The sequence below is a fragment of the Theropithecus gelada genome, chromosome 11 (assembly GCF_003255815.1).
Source record: "Theropithecus gelada isolate Dixy chromosome 11, Tgel_1.0, whole genome shotgun sequence".
Classification (NCBI taxonomy): Eukaryota; Metazoa; Chordata; class Mammalia; order Primates; family Cercopithecidae; genus Theropithecus; species Theropithecus gelada.
The window spans coordinates 2,639,336-2,660,074 of record NC_037679.1 but is presented as its reverse complement, the minus strand read 5'-3'; the positions used below and the strand labels follow the sequence as shown (position 1 = coordinate 2,660,074).

Genomic DNA, 20,739 nt, shown 5'->3' with positions numbered 1-20,739 from the left:
AGATTAGAGGTTCAAGCTTTTATTAAACAACAAAAAAAAATTCTTCCTTGATTTTGATATTAAAAAACACTTCCATGTAAGGAATCAATGTGAATATGGTAGAGATGATAAGCGAATGCATTGGGTTGTGATCATTCTAAAAGGTCAGGGTTCTTCAGCTGCTACTGGTTAAATAATTGACAAAGTTTAAAAGCTAAATCCCTAAACAGATGCAGATATTACTGAAAAATCCCTTAGAAGCAAAGAGATGGAGACAATATACATGAAGATAAAGGTTTCTTTAGCGAAAACATTTCATATGGAAAACACCTGAAATATTAAACTTTGGGAATCACTCTCAGAGCAGCAAAATCTCTTCAAATTATTCCCAGAATTGGATTGAAATATTTTCCTTGAACCCAATAGTCGAGTCTTAATCGTAAAGCTTACACTTAAAGACTTCTATTTTGGCAGGTCAGATATTTCCAATAGATTATGAACCCTGGGATTTAACAGTTGAATCCTGGGAATAGAAGCAATAGTGGACAACAGATTAATGTTTACAAAGTTTAAAACACACAAAAGGACGTTCAGAGCTAAGGATGACTAACTATCTGTAACTGCTCCGCAAAATGTTTCGGGATCTTTGAATAATGAAAGCTATTACAAACTCCAAGTGCCACAAGAAAACACATAATGATCACCATATTTCATTGATTTTTTTTTTTTTTTTTTTTTTTTTTGTAAACTGTAAACATGGCTAATTCACTTGAATTTCACTAACTGGCTTAAAGAAGAGTTGGAGCCATCAACTCCATAGGTCTCCCCTACGTGTTACAGCATGTTTACTATTCCTTCATGTTAACCAGCCATATTTCCTCTTCTGACATAGTGAAGTTTATTCTGATGAAACTGACCATATCAAAGTTTAAGTTTATTATTGTTATTCACAAGAATCCTTTAATTGCACCAAGGTGTTTATTACATAGAACTGTTTGCATAATTTGGCACACAATAAGGAGTTTACACATGTTAACTATTTTATAACCGTCATCGTCCTTACTATTCTGATTGAACATGACAGCCATTTGGCATATAATTTATATTATGTGTTGAGGTATATTTTATGAGTACTCCCTGAATGAGACATATATTTATGAACTACAGTGAGACAATTTATATGGCAGTTCGTGATCCCACATTATAAATTATTTAATTATATAAAATATGCCTAGAATAATATTAAATGCATAATGTGTAAAATATAACATTTTCGTATGAAAATTACATGAAAATTATTTTTCAATTGTTTATTAGATAATTTTGAGTCAACCAATTTTTTCAGCTCTAAAATTCTATCTTGCCAGCTGTATGTCTGGGAATCTAACTTTATCTTAGGGTTAACTAAGTATGCCTCAATGACTTAATTCTGAATCAGTAGAATGTAACATTACCGAATTTTAATTTGGATCCAAAAAAAAAATTATACCTGTCTAAGAAAAGATATGCATTACAAAGTTCTGTGTTACAAAAGAAATGTCCTCTAAGTGAAAGTTCAGATAAGAAGAAAAACAAAGAATTTTTCTTCTTTGATCATCCTTATCTGTTGAAAAGAATTATGTCTCTTAAAAAATAACACCCACACATTCAGAAAAAGTGAAAGGATTTGTAACACAGTGTATCTAGGCCGAAAGTATTAGTTTAGGGATCATATTAATCTTTGTGACACTATTAACAAAGAATTGTGAAGCAAAATGGTGTAAGACTGGTCCTTCAAAAAGAATAACATTAAAAATTGAGCTTGCCAAGATGATCAAATGCGATGTCAAAAGAAACACAGAATTACTTCTCTTTCTTTGAGAGAAAACCAGGTAAGATAGGAAGTATTTAATTGCTTTGTGATAGATGTGTATTTAAAAGAAACTTAGAACACTTTTATTTATGCATTTAGTACATGTTTATTGCACACCTCATATATGTCAGGCACAGACTTTTAATAGCAGGGCTAGATTTGCTTTATCCTTGTAGTTAGTAGTACTAATGTATTCATTAAATAGCTGAGTGCTAGCTGAGTGCTTGCTGAGTGCCACTGGGTGTTGAAGGCACAGCAAAAGGCAGGATTTCTAAGCTCATCATGGTACTTAATAAAACAGGAGACTGAAATGACCAATACACATCCAAAGATTTATTTAACTTCATTAGACATCAAGGAAATGCCAGAATCATCTGCATACACCATTTCACCAGATGGATGAAATTTTAAAAAACACACAATACCAAGCTTTTGCAAGTATGTGGACTAAAGGAAACTCTAAGACACTGCTGATGAGAATCTAAATTGCTACAACCATTTGAAACATCTGTATGGAAGTAATGACTAAAGCTGAACATTTATATGTCCTCTGACCCTGCAAATATACCCGTAAATGTGTTTGTGTGTGTGTATCATAAATGCATGCATGAGTCCACAAAACAAGAATGTTCAGAGCACTACTGTTGTAATAGCCTAGAACTGACAATTCCATTGAAGGTAAAATTGATAATTAAGTTGTGGTATAGTCATACAGTGAAATGCTACAATGCTACACACCTATAAGAATGAACAATTACAGGCAGCAATGGGAGTGGACATCACAAACATAGTGTTGAATAAAAGAAGTTGAACTGTAAAGAATAGCTATTGTGTGATTCTATTTATATAAAAGTCAAAAACAGGCAAAATGTAGAAGGAGGTAATGAAGGAACAGGGGAAGAAGGGAAGGTTTTGGGAATGCCTGCTATGCTCTGTTTCTTGATCTGGGTGCTGGCCTCGTGCATAAGTTCACTTTCTGATCTTTGGTTGCACTAGACACTTATGATCTGTGACTCTTCTGTAAACATTTACCTAAAAAGAAACAGGTAATTTCTAATTGTGATATTGCCAGGAGAAGGCAATATGAAAGAGCATCACGTGGGATTAGAGTTTAAACATGAAAGTCAGAGAAGGCTTGTCTGCAACAGTGATATTTGAGCTGAGTAGAAGGAATGAGGCTATGAGTAGAAGTTAATGAGGTTAAAAGAGGGGAAAGAGACTTCCAGTGAGAAGTCCTTGAGACGGGAAAGTGCTGAGCGCATTCTGGAACTGCAAGAGAAAGTCAATGTAGCTTGAAGAACGTGAGCTAAGAGGAGGTTGGACAAAGGAGCTGGATTTATAGAGGAGTGCCAGAGGAGGCAGGACCTCATTGAATAGCTTAAGAACCTTGCATTTTATCCTATGCGCAGGGAAGGTTTTCAGGAATTATAGACAGAAGGATCATAAGATGTAATTTGCATTCATAAATGATCTCTCTGGATGCTGTGAGAGGCATTGTTACTTAGAGTGGACTAAGGACCAAAGACCAGTGCTAGGTCACGAACAGTTTCTTACTAATCTATGATAGGATAAGTACAGAAACAGAGTACAAGAACTTAGAATCATTTATGTTAACTTGGTAGGACACACGTATGTCTGATGAACCTAATAATAATAAATACATAATAAAAATGGGCCTGGTAGTATTTTGTCTCATTTTATTTCATTTTCTTCTAGTAATACATTTTTATCTTATAGTGTACGATTCATAAAAATAAAATAAAATAATTAAATGTCTTTTACCACAAATAGTTCAAGTAGCACTGGCATAGAGACGGATTTGACAGAGCACAGAAATGGTGGGTAAGAAACCATATGAAGTAAATTGCTATATTCTAGAAGAGGGAAGATGACATATTTGATTGAGAGAAAATTTTGTCTGAACAAAAGCTCCAGTGTCAATAGTACTTCTAAATATATCAAATCAAGTTTAAAAGGTGATCAGGCTCTGATATGTTTTGGCTGTGTCCCCACCCAAAATCTCATTCTGAATTGTAATCCCCATAATCCCCACATGTCAAGGGAGAGACCAGGTGAAGGTAACTGAATCACGGGGGTGGTTCCCCCATGCTGTTCTCCTGATAGTGAGTTCTCACAAGATTTGAAGGTTTTATAAGTGTTTGGTATTTCCTTCTGCATTTATTCTCCCTCCTGCTGCCTTGTGAAGAATGTACCTTGCTTCCCTTTTACCTTTGGTTATCATTGTAAGTTTCCTGAGGCCTCCCCAGCCACATAGAACTTTGAGTCAATTAAACCTCTTTCCTTTCTAAATTACCCAGTCTAGGGCAGTTCTTTATAGCAGTGTGAGAATGGACTAATACAGGCTCCAACTGGCCTAGTACTTCCAACACCCATCTTATTACTGCAGGATCTTTTCTAAAAAGCCTGCAGTAGAAAACAATGCTTGAACACCCTAGTTCTTCTTAAGGAACTCTCCTGTCCAAAGGGTAACCCATCAAGACTTTTGTCTCTCTTCCTTTCTCTCAAGGCTTTTTAGAGGACCTCTTTGAACCAATACCATCAAATGACTTCTTAATAGACATAGGGGATATATTTCCATAGTCTGTTTATACTAAACACCATGACACCATCTGCAATGAAGAGAATAAAAGAAAGGATATATAACCTCTGTTGTAGTGGACTACATTCTTGATATAAGATGATGATAAGCATACTGTTGGAAAGTGAAGACAAGGGAAAATGTTCAAGATAAGTGTAGTGAATAAGATAACTAGGCTATCAGTACCCTCTGGTACTTTTCTATTGTATTTATTTGCTACAAGCCCTTACTACCTCATGTAAGGACAACTGTGATACCCAACCATTAGCGTCCCATCTCAAGTTCTTTCACTTTTCAAGTTATTTATATACCCCAGTGAAATTTATCTTGGAATTTAATCTTTCAATCATTGCTTTGCTCGTGTCATTCCCCTGCTCAAACCTTATCACTGACTCCTTGTTGCCTATACCATAAAATGCAAACTCCTTAGCCAAGCATGCAAGGCCTTCCCCTAATTTCTTCAAAGTCTGGCTTCAACGAACTTTTCATAGATTACCTACCATGAATCACTTATGTAATTCTTAGTAATAGGTAGTATTAAGCAATGGTTGAGGGTACAGATACAGGAGCTCTTACTCTATGGCCTTGGCAAATTACTTGATCTCTCTATGCCTCAGTCTTCTCATCTGCAAAATGGGACACCATTAATACCTACACTACCAACCTCATAGAGTTCTGTGAAGATAAAATGAATTAATACCTGTAAAAAAATCCTAAAGAATGCTTGATGTATAATAACCAATAAGTATTAGCTATAATAATTTTTTTCAGGTTAATTGACCAAATGGCTGCCAAGCAAGACACACAAGTCCTACCTTGTCTTTGACTCATGGCATTCTTCCTAAATATGGAAAGCTCTTATTCTACCCTCTCTCACCTCCTAATCCCTCTCTGACTTTTCCTGTAAGAGTCCTTTCAAGTACCATTCCCCCTTAAAGCTTAAACCTCTTAGGCTACCAGAATACCAAAGAAGGCTTCTTGGTAGTGATTGTATACCAATCACTCATTCTGTGTTCCTTTTGTTGTTGTTTTGTTTTCTTGTTGCTTGTTTAATTAATGTACAACTATCTTCCCATCTTGATTATAAGCTCTTTAAGGTACTTCCAATCAATAACAGGCTTTTTTTCAACCTTCAGCAACAAAAGCCTATTATCATTTAAACATGTGTTTTTGTACTTCATAAATCATGTTTGTAGCAAATTTCACTGTGAAAACTACCTTTTCTGTAACTAACAAATGTTTGTTAACTATTTTTTTCCTAAATATAATTTCATAGAGTAAATCTGTTGTTTCCCTTAGCTTCAGTGTAATACATTATGTAAATAAAACATCAAATCACCTAATTTTACAAAAAATAACAATATTTTCATTTAACATTATATATTTTGTTAGGTATTCTATACTACATTGCATCGTACTCTAAATTATGAAAAATATTTATTTCTTTAAGCAGAATAGTCAGTTGCTCATCTAATCTTATAAATTAAAGATTTATTGCTCTACTTTTACAGCAATACAAAATTGTTTAAAATATTCAAAACCACATAATGAATAATGTCTATTCTTTGGGGTGTTTTTGATATGAAGATAACAATGAATCACCTCTGAGTTGCTGATTGTAAAAGAAGTGATACATTCTTTTTAAGAACACTGTTATCTTCTTAAGAAAGAAGAGCAAAGCTGATTAAAAGTACTGTCTATAAAGCCATGGGACTGTGATGTGGCTATAATAATTCATAAGCTTAAGAGGATCAGGCACCAAATCCACCCAATCCATGTCAGTCGCCTTTCTCTCCTTTGTGACACTTTCTCAAGACATTGGGAAGAACAATGGTTTTTAGAAAAGACTGGGAAAGTTTCTATTCCTATCTCTTTGTAGAAACACTAAAATCTACTGGGAATACAACAGCATGTACTTATGAAAGCACAATCTTCCTAAATTTGCCTTAAAAAGTTCCCAGCATCAAGCTCAGTGAGCTGTGCCTTAAGCTTCTTCAGAATGCCTCACAGCTGGGGCTACTGGTAATTATTTCAAGCAGCTCTCCCCAAGAGGACTTCAAAGAGGCTCCTGTGCCATCCCCAGTGCTCTAGGAAGCTTCCAGCTCTTTTGGTCTTTTCACCGGACCATTTACAAGGCTTGGAAACATTGAAAATATCTTTCATCTTTTTAGCTCCTCTGCAGTCAATCATGTTTTTGTTCAATTTCATATTTGGTCCAGTGCCATTCTCTGCACATCTGCTTTGCAGACAAGCATGTAAATTCAGGCAGCTTTACCAGGGTTGTTCAAGTTCAATAACTAACATTCTGCAGTAGGGTGAAGGTGAGCACACATGTCTTTAGATCCAATTCAAGCATTTACATGAACAGAATTTAAAACATTGCCTTGTAGACTTGGGTTCTTTCTTGATTTATAGGCTATAAGAAATAGTCTAGAAAGATACAATTGCTTTGATCCATTGTGGCTAGATTTTCAAGATCTCACAACTTAAGAAACAATAATCTTTCAACTTCTGATTGATCTAGTAATAAATATATGGTGAGAAGGAATCAAATGTTACAGGAGAGCCTTTGGGGACTGCCCACCTGGAAAAATGTTAGGGATGTAGAAAAACTCTTGGATCCATACCATAATGCCTAAAACCTTGACCTTGAGATTCATCCATTCATTTAGTCCATCATTCAAAGAAAATTCACAGAATGTCTGAAGTTTCCCAGGCACAATGCTGAGAGCAAAAGAGATGGTGAAGATAGTAGGTTCAATAAAATACTAAAACTACTTCTAAGAAACCCGTACATTTGTTGGGGGAAAAGAACATCAAAGAATAAATACATACCATAATACATGAAAATGCTATGAAAGTGAGAGGTATAAAGATCTATTGATAATGGAGAAAAAAAGATAGTATTGCTTAGTGGATTGCAAAGGGCTTCCAGGAGTAGAGGATTTTTGAGGATGCAAAGGAGTTTGTCAGCTACAGAAGGCCGTGGCACAGAATACCAGTTAGACAGAAAGCAACAAATAAAAGTAGAGAAGCCTGTTGATAGGAAAAGGGAGGAGTTTCATGAGACAACAGTAGAGGTTGTGTTAAAAAAAATTGCACAAAGAAAGTAAGGGTTTCAAAGGGCTATTTTTGCTTCATGAAAAAAACCTAGATTTAACCTATTGAAAATATAATGCCAATAAAGGCCCCTAAGCAAAGGAGCAAAACAATGACAAGTTTTGCTGAGGGTAGAAAACAAGTGGAGTTATAGATAGCAGAGGCTGGAAGGAAGGAAAGCTTTGTCAAGAAGCTACAGTGCAGGCCCAGGTGAAAATGATAAAAGCTTAGGTGTCATTAAGGCATCATCTCTAGTTAAAATTTGGATACGATGATGGAACAAACGTATATGGTTCAAATGGTGCAAGTGAATGTAAGGACCTTCTTTCCTGACAAGAAATGTTGCGGGGGAATAAGAAAGAGAGAAAGGAGGTGCCAGGTGCTCAGGATGATTGAAAGGAAGAAAAGGGCAAAAATCAGTACATTAAGGCCCCAATTTGGAATTTTACCTAAAAGCAATTTTGGATCACAATTTAAAATGAATCAAATAATGTTACAGGTGTTCTGATGAGATTTTTATAGCACAGAATGATGACGAGAATAGGAACCACATTGAGACCTTCAGAGAGGGACACCAAATCCAGCTGTGCCATGTGCAAGCTGCACAGTAAAAAAAGGTGGCCCTGTTTCCCTTCTCAGGAGTTTAGCACTAACAAGTCAAACAAACGTTCAAGTCTTAGAAGTTTAAAATGGATAGAACAGTGCTTAATACACTCAATAGTATAAGGATCTTTCCAATCTTTTTTTGTAGGCTGACATAAAACTATGTTTATTAATAATAAAACCTCAGTGGTGTGGCAAAACCATGATGACCACCTAGTTGGAAAATCTGAGGGACTGTCTATGATGACACTTATACTTACAGGAGAGAAACTGAGAAATGGAAAAGTTGAGAAATCTTTGAGTGATAATGTGACACAAATTCAGGGCCAAAATCCAGTTTAACACCTGCATCCTTTCCTGAAACTATGAGGCTGCCTCCATCCACAGATTCTGCTGTTTCCCTACCCAATGTAATGATTTGTAATCATGAATTAAACTAACTTCTAGGAGGACAGGGACACTGAATAAATCTACAGTGTCACTTCATTAAGGCAAGGTGGTAATGTCCATTTACACTCTTTTAAAAATGTATTTGTTATTTTTATAGGTTTAGGGGGTACAAATGCAGGGTTTTTTACATGGATATATTGCATCATGGTGAAGTCTGGGCTTTTAGGTAACCGTCACCTGAATAAGATGCATTGTACCCACTAAGTAATTATCAGCCCTCAATCCACTTCCCTCCTCCCACGCTTCCACATCTTCAATGTCTATTATTCTACTCTCTATGTCCATGTGTACACATTGTTTGACTCCCACTCATAAATGAGAATATGTGGAATTTGACTTTCAGTGTCTGAGTGATTTCGTCTAAGGTAATGGCCTCTGGTTCCATCTGTGTTGCTGCAAAACACACAATATCATTCTTTTTTTTTATAGTGGCACAGTATTCTGTGGTGTATATATGCACACCATGTTTTCTTTATCCAGTCATCCACTGATGGACATGTAGGTTGATTCCATGACTTTGCTATTGCGAATGGTGCTGCAATAAACATACAACTGCAGGTGTCTTTTTCTATTATGATTTTGTTCCTTTGGGTAGATACCCAGTAGTGTGACTGCTAAATCAAATGGTAGTTTTATTTTTAGTCCTTTGGGAAATCTCCATAGTGTTTTCCATAGGAGTTGCACTAATTTCCATTCCAACCAATAGCGTATAAGTGCTCTCTTTTCTCTGCATTTTCACCAACATCCATTGTTTTTTGACTTTATATTAATAACCATTTTCTGACTGATGTAAGACGGTATCTCATTGTGATTTTAATTTGCATTTCTCTATGATTAGTGATATTTAGCTGTTTGAATTAGACATAAATTTGTCAAAAAACTAACTGCCCAGCAGAGTTACAGGTGACCTATAAAAACTTGTAAATGCTTCTTATGCATCAACAAATTAGCACCATTGCTTTGTGAGATAGTAAGGTATAGTGTTTCATTAGGTATATACAGAGGTAGCACCTTGTAGATCTGATTCAATAACATTCCTAAATGTTTAGCTCTGAACTGCAATTAATTTTCCTGCTTTAACAGCTACAATCTGACTATGCAGAGTGTTAGCTAAATAAACAAGACAACTACCAAAGATTTTCATTTTAGCAGTATAGACAGTGACCACAGAGAATGCAGAGGTATAATATTACAGAAATAAAAGAAAGTGTAGTTGGCAGTCTGGCGTTAGTTAAAAAGTTTCTGATTTGTGAAACTCTTTCTTCTGGTAATAAACTTAGCACTTAATGGAAAGTGCTACACTGATACTTCAATGTGGGAACTATTTCTAAAGAAAAGGAAAATGCCTTTTATGCTGCATTGCATTATGAATTTCAAGGTAAAAAATAGAATAAAAAGATTTTAATATATGCACTAAAAAATAATCCTCTGCTTTGTGCTCCGACCTATTCATCTCAAAGATTCCACAGACCTTCAGCCCCACTGTGGTCTCCAGAAGTTGAGAGAAGCACTGTGCCTCCAGCACCTCCCTGTCAAACAGCATTGGCCTGGAGCTGCAGGGGTTAGTGGAGTGCTGGGAGAAGAAAGTGTAAACAAAGAGCCATGAGTGATTATCCACCCTTTCCCACTCTGGAGTTGGAGTTACAGTTGCATTGCCTGCTATTAGCATCATAAAAATAGGAGAGAGACTGGGCACTATGGCTCACGCCTGTAATCCCAGCATTTCAGGAGGTCAAGGTGGACAGGTCGCTTGAGCCCAGGTGTTCAAGACCAGCCTAGGCAACGTGGTGGAACCCCATCTCTACAGAAAATTTTTAAAAAAATTATCCGGGTGTGATGGGGTGCACCTGTAGTCCCAGATACTTGGGAGGCTTAGGCTGGAGGACCCCTTGAGTCCTAGAGGTAGAGGCTGCAGTAAGTTATGATCATGCCACTGCATTTCAGCCTAGGTGACAGAGCAAGATCCTGTCTCAAAAAAGAAAAAAAAAGAAGAAGAAAGAAAGAAAGAATAGAGGAATCGATGCTAAAAGCAACAGTGAACTTTGTTTCTCAACTCCCTCCTACATACCACTTAGGCATCCTAACATCATGAGAGCTACATTAATGGTCATGCGCTCTTCCAGAATTGTGCCCAACTCTTCGATAGGATCAGGGATTTTCTGTGATTCTTTTGATTCTTGAAAGAATGAAAAACAGCATACTTTTATTCGCTGTATACTGTGGTGAATTCTTGGCATATGTGAATTTCTGTGATGTTTCAAAACACCTTCAACAATATCTTCTGCCTTTTCAGTCTCCAGTGATATTTTGACATCTAGTGTAACTCAAATATCACAACTGATTTTTTAAAATTTACAAGCATATATAGTTTGACAAATATGAATGTGGAAATAGGTAGAAACTGGTTAACATAGTTGCTTGTGGAGACTGACTCCAAAAATTAACTTGCTTGTGGAGACTGACTCGAAAAATTAACTTATATTATGTGAAACACATGACATAGATTTACCTAATGACAGTGATTTTTATTCTTTTATTATTCTTGAATTTTATCAATAGAATGCAGAATATTAAAAAATAATACTTTACTAGCCTTTGTTGAACTGTACCAAACTATTATAACTAATATATTTATTACAGTTTATAAAATCTTTTTAACCATCAACAGAACAAAACGTTTAACATATCTACTTCCTCATTTACGTGAATAACTTTGGAAAATTTTGTTGTTTTTTTAAAACAATTCATCAACTTGTATGTGTGCATCAAGCAATTAGCTATACAAAATATTTTTGAGTGTATCTTGACTATATATAAACCATAGAATCTTTTATTGTTTTATTTTTTATTTCAGTTACATATCAGTAAATTCAAAGCATTTAGTAATGTGTCAGATTGTGCATAAGTCATATGGATAATTTTATAATATATGAACTAGTTTGTACTCTTTACACTGTTAACAAACTTATTTGTTGCACCAGGTTTAAATCAGCATGACCATTTGAAATTCAAAAATTGATCCATTAAATTTGTTCACTGAGCAAATCATTGATCACAAAACAGAAAAGAAATTATTATCTTTACTTTAAAAATCTGTTTTAAAATATGCATCTGCACATTTTAAACTGATAGATTTCTTCTCAATTTTCCATTAGCTAAAAACTGCTTAAAGTTGACAGATATCATAATGACAGAGAAACTAAAATAACTGGTAAGCATCAAATATTTCTAACTTTAATGATTACACAGAGTTCTTTTACAACACACATATATGCACAAGAAAAAACACACAATTTGTTTAACTAGATATCAAAGTCGCACTAATATCTATTCACTCAAAAAGCTGACAGCATCACTGAACAACTAAGCAAGAGCGATTTATTTCTAATAATCTTCTTTCTAAAATATTTCATGCTATTTAACACACAACATTCTAGAAATATGCACATCATCTAATCCATTTCTTAACTGCAAATGTGGTCACATTGATCCAGTCTAGAACTATAGCATGTATACATAAAATCAGTGTACCCTGGTATAAAAGACACATTGAAAAATCTGTATCATTGAGACAAATTTCAAGCTCTAGTCATTAGCTGCTAATATATGCAAATCAAAGTGAATAATAATACCGCAGCTAGTTAAATTTCATTTGAATTTCTATGGTTGATCTCTTTACTTTTTATCATACAGGGTTTAAAGAAGATTAATTTGACATATATTAGTAACAGTACTATATAGGTGTCTACATGCACTTGATTTTTTCAACCATAGTTTTATAAAATTACCTCTTTAAAAAACCATTAGGTTTGTAACCAAATTGTTGTATGACAACATAAAAAAATTCTTTTTCTCTTTTAATGTAACATTAATGAAGCATACATAATATTGTCACCTAGCTAGCATAAGTTTTTAAATTGCCAACACATATTTCTGTTGTGTCTGTGTGTTTGTGTGTGTGTAACAATATATGTATTCAGTTCCGTCAGTTCTTCTAATAATATCAAATATAAGACTTTACTTCCCACTGGTAACTGGACAACTTAATATGTTTTTGAGATAATGCAGAAAGTAATAGGGACAATCTTCTGTTTAAATTATGTTGCCCTTTAGATCATACTGCGCACATTCTAACTTTAGAAGCTACAGTATGTGAATGTTTCCACTAGGCAAATTGTCAAGACGAACTGGATAGCAACAGCAAAAGTAGGTCTGCACTTTCTTGGCAACAAAACTGGAAGAATAAAATCTTGATACAAGAGACCTCTTTAGATATAAATCACAGTTTTGTTTTGTTTTGTTTGTTTTTTTGGCAAAAGACAACTCTTCTTTTTTTTTTCTAAATTGTCTAGTCAGCTAATTTATAAATGTTGTGATCTTTTTTCCCAAAACAGAAAACTATTGGCTGTTCTATATTCTTCACTCTTATTCTATGTCAATTCAGTAAAAATTCAACTTTGTTTAGTGCACAGACGATTAATGAAAACCTAAAACTTTATTCAAAATTTAATACAGAAAATCTGCCTCCATCATGATAGTTTATATAAATATTCAGAAAGATAGCACTAGTGATTATGTAGCCTAGAATGAACAGAATTTTTAAAAAGAATAGTGGAGTCAAGTAAATCTTCCAAATTCCTATTTGTACCTTTACTAATACATTGGAAATACTCACTGATAAAAGTAACTTAACCATTTTTGGTAACAGCAACTAATATTGTCTTAACCAGTTAATAAAATGTCAAAAGGACAGAGATGGCAGATGGCAGGGACATAAAATTTCACTATCATAACCCAATTTTACTAGCATATAGGTGCTCACTTTATCACCCCCAAATACAACAATACAGTTACAACATACAAAGAGTTCTCACCAGATTTTCACAGCAAAGAGAAAAAAAGGTATTTCCCTTTTTCTTTCATATAAAAGATAATGACATGAACAAGGTAGCCATATTACACTAAGAAATATTACAGGTATTGTATAATTTCTTCCAAACTCTATATATAAAATATTAATTACAAATTTAATTTGTAATTAATTAAATTACAGAGATTTATCATCCTTTCTTGAAATGTTATAATAATTAGTCCTTTAATAATCAAGCAAGTGACATCATAGTTCATGGGAAACACAAGTTATTAAAACAGAGGTATTCATTAACACATTTGGAAACTCCAGGTATTGTATTCTTTCATCACAATATCCAATAAATTATATAGAATCATAATAGAGTTTTACATCTTTTTCGAGGCAGCGTCTTGCTCTGTTGCCTAGGCTAGAGAGCAGTGGCCTACACACAGCTCACCACAGCCTTGACCTCCTGGGTTTATCATCGAGTGATCCGCCCACCTCAGCCTCCTGAGTAGCTGGGACTGTAGGTATGTGCCACCAAGCCCAGCTAATTTTTTTTGTTTTGTGTTTTGGTAGAGATGAGGTCTCACTGTGTTGCCCAGTCAGGTCTCGAACTCCTGAGCTGGAGTGGTCCTCCTGCCTCAGCCACCAAAAGTGCTGGGATTATAGGTATGAACCATCTCTCCCAGTGACTTTTACATTTTTTGTAAGAAAGTAAAAACGATAATGCCTTTACTGCTACTACGAATGTATATTCTAATAAGCACCACACCAAAGTAAAGTAATAAGTTTGGAAACTTAAAATATCCAAATCTTTCTTGCAAGGATCATATACATGTTTTATCATTGTCTTACCTCAATGATTTTGTCATGAATTTCCAGGCCATCTGCTCTGTCAGCAGGTCCATTTTCTACAATTTTTGAAACATAAATTCCTTCAGTCGATGTTCCTTCCTGACTATTCTATTAAAAAAATCGTTAACAGAAGAGAGACGTAAGCAAAATTTAAATATTATTAAGGACACTTTACCAAATGTAACATTACCAATACTCCGTAAATCTGCAACTCTCTTAGCTGGGGATTTGGCACAGAATTTTAACTTACTTAACACCAACTAGTCATTAATCAAGACGGCAGTTTTAATGAATGAGTCCAGGGTCTCTGACAAGATTATCTATTAACTTCACATTTTTTAGTTCACATTAAAAGCTATGGGAAAGGGCATGTACAAGGTGAAATAAACTGGCTTTTAAGTATTATTTATAAAACATCTCACTTCTAAAGAGATACAGCAAGTAAAAGGGTGATAAGGTTAAAGAAGGAAAAAAACATGTGTCTGGTTCCCACTGTATAACTGGTTTGAGATGTGGTCAGAGTTTTAAAATATAATTTAGCTTTTTGATGTGACAGATTTAGAAACATAGCTCTAGCTGTGTCTATTCACAGGAGAGACTGGTAGCTTACTCAAGTGTAAAATCTCAAATGATCACATCCAAACTGCAAGGGAACCTATGCAAAAGGGAACCCATGCAAAGCTCATTTTTACATATTTCCAGGTGCAATGTAACTCATGATTAGTTAAACCTCAAACATAGCCAATATGGTAAAAACGGGACAGTTTAGACAGTCACAAGAAGCCAAAGCTTATTTAGGGAAAATATCCAACATCCTATAATAATACATCATATAATTTTAAATGTCATTTGACTTCATGGCAGGTTAAATAAAATTATTTCTCTTTAGCTGTCCTTATCATGAATTTTAAGAGACTTTTTAAAAAGGTCCAATGTCATCTAAATGTCAAATACCAAAACAGAATCTACAAAAATATTCCTTAGGGAAAATGATAACCAAAATGATATGATGAAAAGACTTTCATCTTAATAAATGAGGACTGTTTTAAAAAGAGAAGCACAGCAGTCATTAGTTGCTAGGTGTTCAAAATACTAAACACAAGGAAGAAATATGTCACTGCCATCCTTACCTAAACAGAGCATATGACCAACAACACTAAGACAGTTTCCTTGAACAACATCTGCAATGCAGGATGCAAAAATTTCATGGCAGTTTATTGAGAAAATTAAAGAACATCATTTTTTAAAACTTAACCACCTTTTTCCAGTTATGGTGAAAATTAAGTTGACACAGGAATTCAATGATATAAAAGAACTTTGCAACTACAGTATATTATGTAAGTTTAAAATATGCATTTTGAAAACAATTGGCATCAACATAGAGAATATTATTCATGCAGTCAAACAAAGAACTTGGTTTGGGGAGCCAAAAATATTTCTAATCAACTGTTTTTCTTTAACATGGTACTTCCTATTGAATTCAATCATCCCTTATTTCAACTGTTCATTCATTCATTCAATATATATTACTTTCTTCCTAGTCTGTATTAGCATCTTCAAACTGAGTAATTTCACTTAATAAATAGGAGATTTAAGCAGGCAATACAATTGCCTAATGTTATCAAATAGAAATTGCCTACATATGGTATTGTGAAATAGGTTTATTCAAGAAATTTTCCAAAAGTACAATATAATTTAGATAAAATGTGAAATGTACTTTCCTTTTCTTCTTTTAAAGTAGCAAAGAGAACCAAGTTTGCTAGCTGTTGTTTTTTGTTTCTCTCAAAAATAAAGGCCAGGTGCAATGGCTCCAGCCTATAATCCCAGCACTTTGGGAGGTGATGCAGGTGGATCATTTGAGGTTAGGAGTTCTGGACCAGCTTTGCCACCATTTTGTATTTTCTCTACCACAAATACAAAAATTAGCTAGGCGTGGTGGCACATGCCTGTAGTCCCAGCTACTCAGGAGGTTGAGGCAGGAGAATCACTTGAACTGGAGGCAGTGATTGCATTGAGCTGAGATCACGCCACTGCACTGCAGCCTGGGCTGCAGAGTGAGACTCCATCTCAAAAAGGAAATAATTTTTAAAAATTTTAAAAATAATAAAATCAGGGCCAGGCGTGGTGGCTCACACCTGTAATCCTAGCACATTGGGAGACTGAGGGGAGGTGGATCACTTGGGGTAAGGTGTTCAAAACCAGCCCGGCCAACATGGCGAAACCCTGTTTCTACTAAAAATACAAAAAATTTGCCAGGCATAGTGGCAGGTGCCTGTAATCCCAGCTATTTGGGAGGCTGAGGCAGGAGAATCGCTTGGACCTAGGAGGCAGAGGTTGCAGTGAGCCAAGATTGCACCACCGCATTCCAACCTGGGCAACAGAGTAAGACTCTGTCTCAAACAAACAAACTAAATAACTAACTAGCTAAATAAATAAATAAATAAAATCTGGGCATGTACTGGAATATTTTCATTAAGAAATCTGATATTTGATCACAAGCATAATTTTAAAGATTAAACCACTATTTTTCTTACTCAAAATCCACAAACGAAAGCTAAGTCCTCTATTATTTTATAAGCAACGAGTAATGTTTATTAATGCTTATGTTATAAGGAATGAGTAATGCATTAACAAGGTGTTTTACCTGATTTGGTCGACCTCCTATAATATTGAATCCCAAAGTGTCATATTCTCTTTCTAACACAATAGTAAATGACTTATGTTCTCCATCCTAGAAAAAAAAATGTATAAAATGACTAACTAGGTAAAAATATAAAAGAAAAATAAATGCTACAATAAGTTTTTATGTACCATAAGTTAACTGACATGTGAAAAGAGGAAAACTTTGAAATTAAGAATGGTTGAATGTGGCAGAAAGTTGACATTTTCTTATACTTACTTTGTAAGTATGTATTTGAAAAAGAACAACGGTGCATGTGAGGGGAAAAAAAAAACCCTATTTTCAAAAATTACTGAATGGCTTTGCATTTTGAGACATGCAGCTCTTTTATCCTAATGCAGCATCTAAATCTGATTTCACTGTAATTGAAAACAGATTTCTGGTTAAACCTTGGAGGTATCTTTACTTTTCCCTCCATTACAGAAAAGTAAAATATAAATTATCAATAGTGTAAAATTTTTATTTTGTAAAGTCTTAAGGAATTTAAGAAACACGAACTATTTATAAATTTTAGTCATAATATTCATGTTGCTGTCATAATGCAGGATATGTTAGGCTACTGTAGTCCTAATTTTAAATAATATTCCTACTTGGTTTTGCATAATTCCTGCAGAATAAAAAAATAAGGGTTTGTGCTTGGTAAAGTAGTATGCATTTTTTTCCTGCTGGCCAAATAATAGTAAAACAAGTAAGAATTATAGCTACAATGTTTATTAGTAAAGACTAACTTAAACATTGGATGAATTAGTGCTGGACTAGGTGGGTTTATTCATGGTTATAGATGTTATTAACCTTTACTTGGAAATTATTTCTGAATGATAACATTCCATATGCATCATCATCACTACTATCAGCATCACGATCTTTTCCTAGGAGCTTTTCCTAGGCAGTGCACAGAGCAGCCCCTACTGGTAGGAGAAAAACATTTCTGAGAAACACATAGAGGGTTTTGGCTAGTCTGCAAATCATGGGCAGTTTTTCTCACTTCTCAGAATCATAGCTTGACTTGTTTTCTGTAATATTATTCTAACCGTTGCTCCTTTCCTTCAACCACTGGTTTCCTAGACCTTGAAACCTGGACTGGTAATACAAAGCTTCTATCTGTGCTTTTCCCTGGGTCCTCCCATTTTGTAAATTTACCTGTATATATGCATGTATGTATATGCATATATGGACTAGAGAAAGAATCCTTGAAACCAGTCTTTTCATACACAGTGTGCAGCCATTCATCAAGGTGAAAACATTTTAGTCCCTGTCACTTCAACGTTCTCTTTTAGGTTCAAGACGGGCGCTTCTAAACTCAGTGCCTGAGTTGGAGGCAGTATGCAGCAGCCAGTCCCAAATGGGAATCTTTCTGGGTTGCTCCTCCCCGGGAGTGCTGAAGAATGAAAACAGCTCCTTGAATGGATCGCAAATTCTGCTAAATGCCTGCTCACCATGGCAGCGACCAACAATGTCAAACACTGCGCAGAAGTCCTCCAGGAGAGAAGTTACAGCTTTATAAACAAGCCTCTTCACACGGGGTGCTGCAAAGAGGCTTGTTTATTCGGACTGAAAGCGGGCGGGCGGACCAGGAGCGCAGTTCGGGGCCAGAAGCTTAGACAAAGAAGGGAAACAGCCACTGCCTGGGGGCTCGCAGGGCCGGTCTGACCACAGATGGAGGCTCTCGGACTGGACTTCCCAGGTCGCACACACACAATCTCAATCTCTGTCTCTCTCTCCACCAATAATGAGATCCCGAGGCAAGGAAGGCTTATTTAGGGAAAGTCAGAGTGATGAAAAGAACTCTGCAAGTCTAAGAAACCCCATCTCTCAGCTCCTGAGGCCGTCCTGGCCCCCACATGCCTCACAGTCCCCAACTTAGTAGAAGGCAGTTGATTCAGGCAGTGGCAGCGCAAGTGTCATCAGCACTGACACCAGTCCCAGGTGTGCGGCTGCCAGGGCCGCGGGGATGCTGGCGGCCGCGGGAGAGGAAAGGCTGGGCGGGGAAAGTCTGTGCTTTCTGGCTTTCCTTCTCGGATTTGCTTCAAGCACGGGACAAGGGTTCAAAAAATAGGCAGAGACGGTGGGCAGGAGGCTGAAAGATGGAGAAAGTGAGTCTGGATGGAAAACGAGTTTTCCCAATTCCTACTTTCCCGGCACAAAGTTAGAATCGAATCTGTTTAACTCTTTCCAATCGTAATATAAGCCGAAAAGGGACGATCCTTAACTTCGATGACAATCCATTCGAAAGATAATGACAGGAAAGTAATGATCAGAGTGTGATGCTTCCTGCTGCACAGTGAGGAAGGATGCCTAATTCCAAAGGAATCCTGAAGTGTCAGAGAGAACCGTTCCTCTTCCCACCCCAATCGACCATGCCCGCGGTGCCCACCCCCCTTTGCTTACCCTGCGGTGGCCGCCACCCAGGTCGCCGGCGAAGTTGCGGACGTGAGCCATGTATTGGGTGAACTTCTCCTGGTACCTGCGCGCCGTGAGCTGCACCTCGCCCTGCAGCGCCCAGAGCTGCGCCAGCAGCGCCTTCTCGCGCCGCCTCCAGGCGAGGACCCGAGGCCTGGGCCCCCGCCCGCGGCCACAGCGGCCGCTCGTCTGCCCCCCCGCGCGCGCCCCCGCTCCGGCCAGCCCCGGGTGCCGGACTGCAGCCCCCCCGCGCGGGCACCTCCCCGCCGCCCAGCCCCGAAGCGCAGCTCGGGCGGCTGCGGAGGCGGCTGGCAGGGCCAAAGTCGCAGTGCTCGACGTGCGCCTCCAGCTCTTGCAGCCTGACCGAGTGACCACAGCCGCGGGCGCGGTAGTCGCACTGGACGCGCAGCTTCTGGATGAGGCTGCGTAGCGGCAGCACCCGGTACAGCTCGCCGGGCGCCAAGGGCTGGCACTGCAGCGGGCACCGGCGCCGCTGCACCGCCCAGGGCAGCAGGCAGCTGGCGCAAAAGACGTGCCCGCACGGCGTGCACAGGGGCTCTTCAAGCACCTGACCGCACAGCTTGCACTCCAGAGCCGGGTCCACCGCTTCCGCGAAGCGCTCCAGGGCAAAGCCCATGTTAGGGATGGGAAAGAAAGGGGGAGTGAAAGCAGAGTCCGTCTTCTCCAAGGCCCCCTGCCTTCCCCGGCCCACCCCCGGGGCAGCCGCCTCGCGGCGGCGGCAGTGGCTAGTCGGAGAGAGGAGGCGGGTGGGAGGTGTGATCTCAGAGTTTGTTTGGCTTGAAGTTTTCAGGCTCCAGCTAGGTCCCCTGACTTCTCCCGTATTGACGCTAATAGAAGTAACCTCCAGAGACCCCCGCCTCCTTCGCTGCCCTGTGATTTATGTTCTTTCAAATTTTGGCCGCCAGCTTACAATGGTCCTTGGGAACACTGTATTCTCCTTTGCCTGAACAGTGGACTTCAAGCATCGAGGCTCCTCGCCCTGGGTAGGGCTGATGATGGGTACAGCGCTAATGTTGAGAAACAGCTTTTAAATCCACCGCAATGTAAGCTTCGGGAGAGCAGAATCTTTTTGTCTTATCTGGTTTTCCGCTGAATGCTCATGGCCCGCCCAGCGTCAGGTCTATCTCCAATATGTTTGAAATAGAAGCACTTTTGTTTCTTTCACATCAAAACTACAAAATCAGAAGTTAGGAAACTGTTACTTTAGGAAATCACTATTAGGAAAATAACACTAGGAAATCCACAGAGCCAGGCTTCTCAAACCATGATCCAGAAATCAGGTGAGTTAGAAAGGCGCGATCCTCCACCTAGCAGCAAAGATGGGGAAAAAGCCAAGCGCCCGCCTC

At 37.5% G+C, this 20,739-nt stretch overlaps 1 protein-coding gene across 1 annotated transcript in view; it reads right to left on the bottom strand.

Annotated features, from left to right (window-relative positions):
• The window catches only part of PDZRN4 (PDZ domain containing ring finger 4), a 414,106-nt gene extending 393,924 nt beyond the window's left edge, over positions 1-20,182 (bottom strand). Inside the window, 4 exon segments of the mRNA XM_025402308.1 lie at positions 14,293-14,400; positions 16,937-17,023; positions 19,361-19,570; positions 19,572-20,182. Coding sequence (XP_025258093.1) covers positions 14,293-14,400; positions 16,937-17,023; positions 19,361-19,570; positions 19,572-20,009 — 843 coding nt within the window. The 5' untranslated portion in view covers positions 20,010-20,182.
• Between the last annotated feature and the right edge of the window lie 557 nt (positions 20,183-20,739).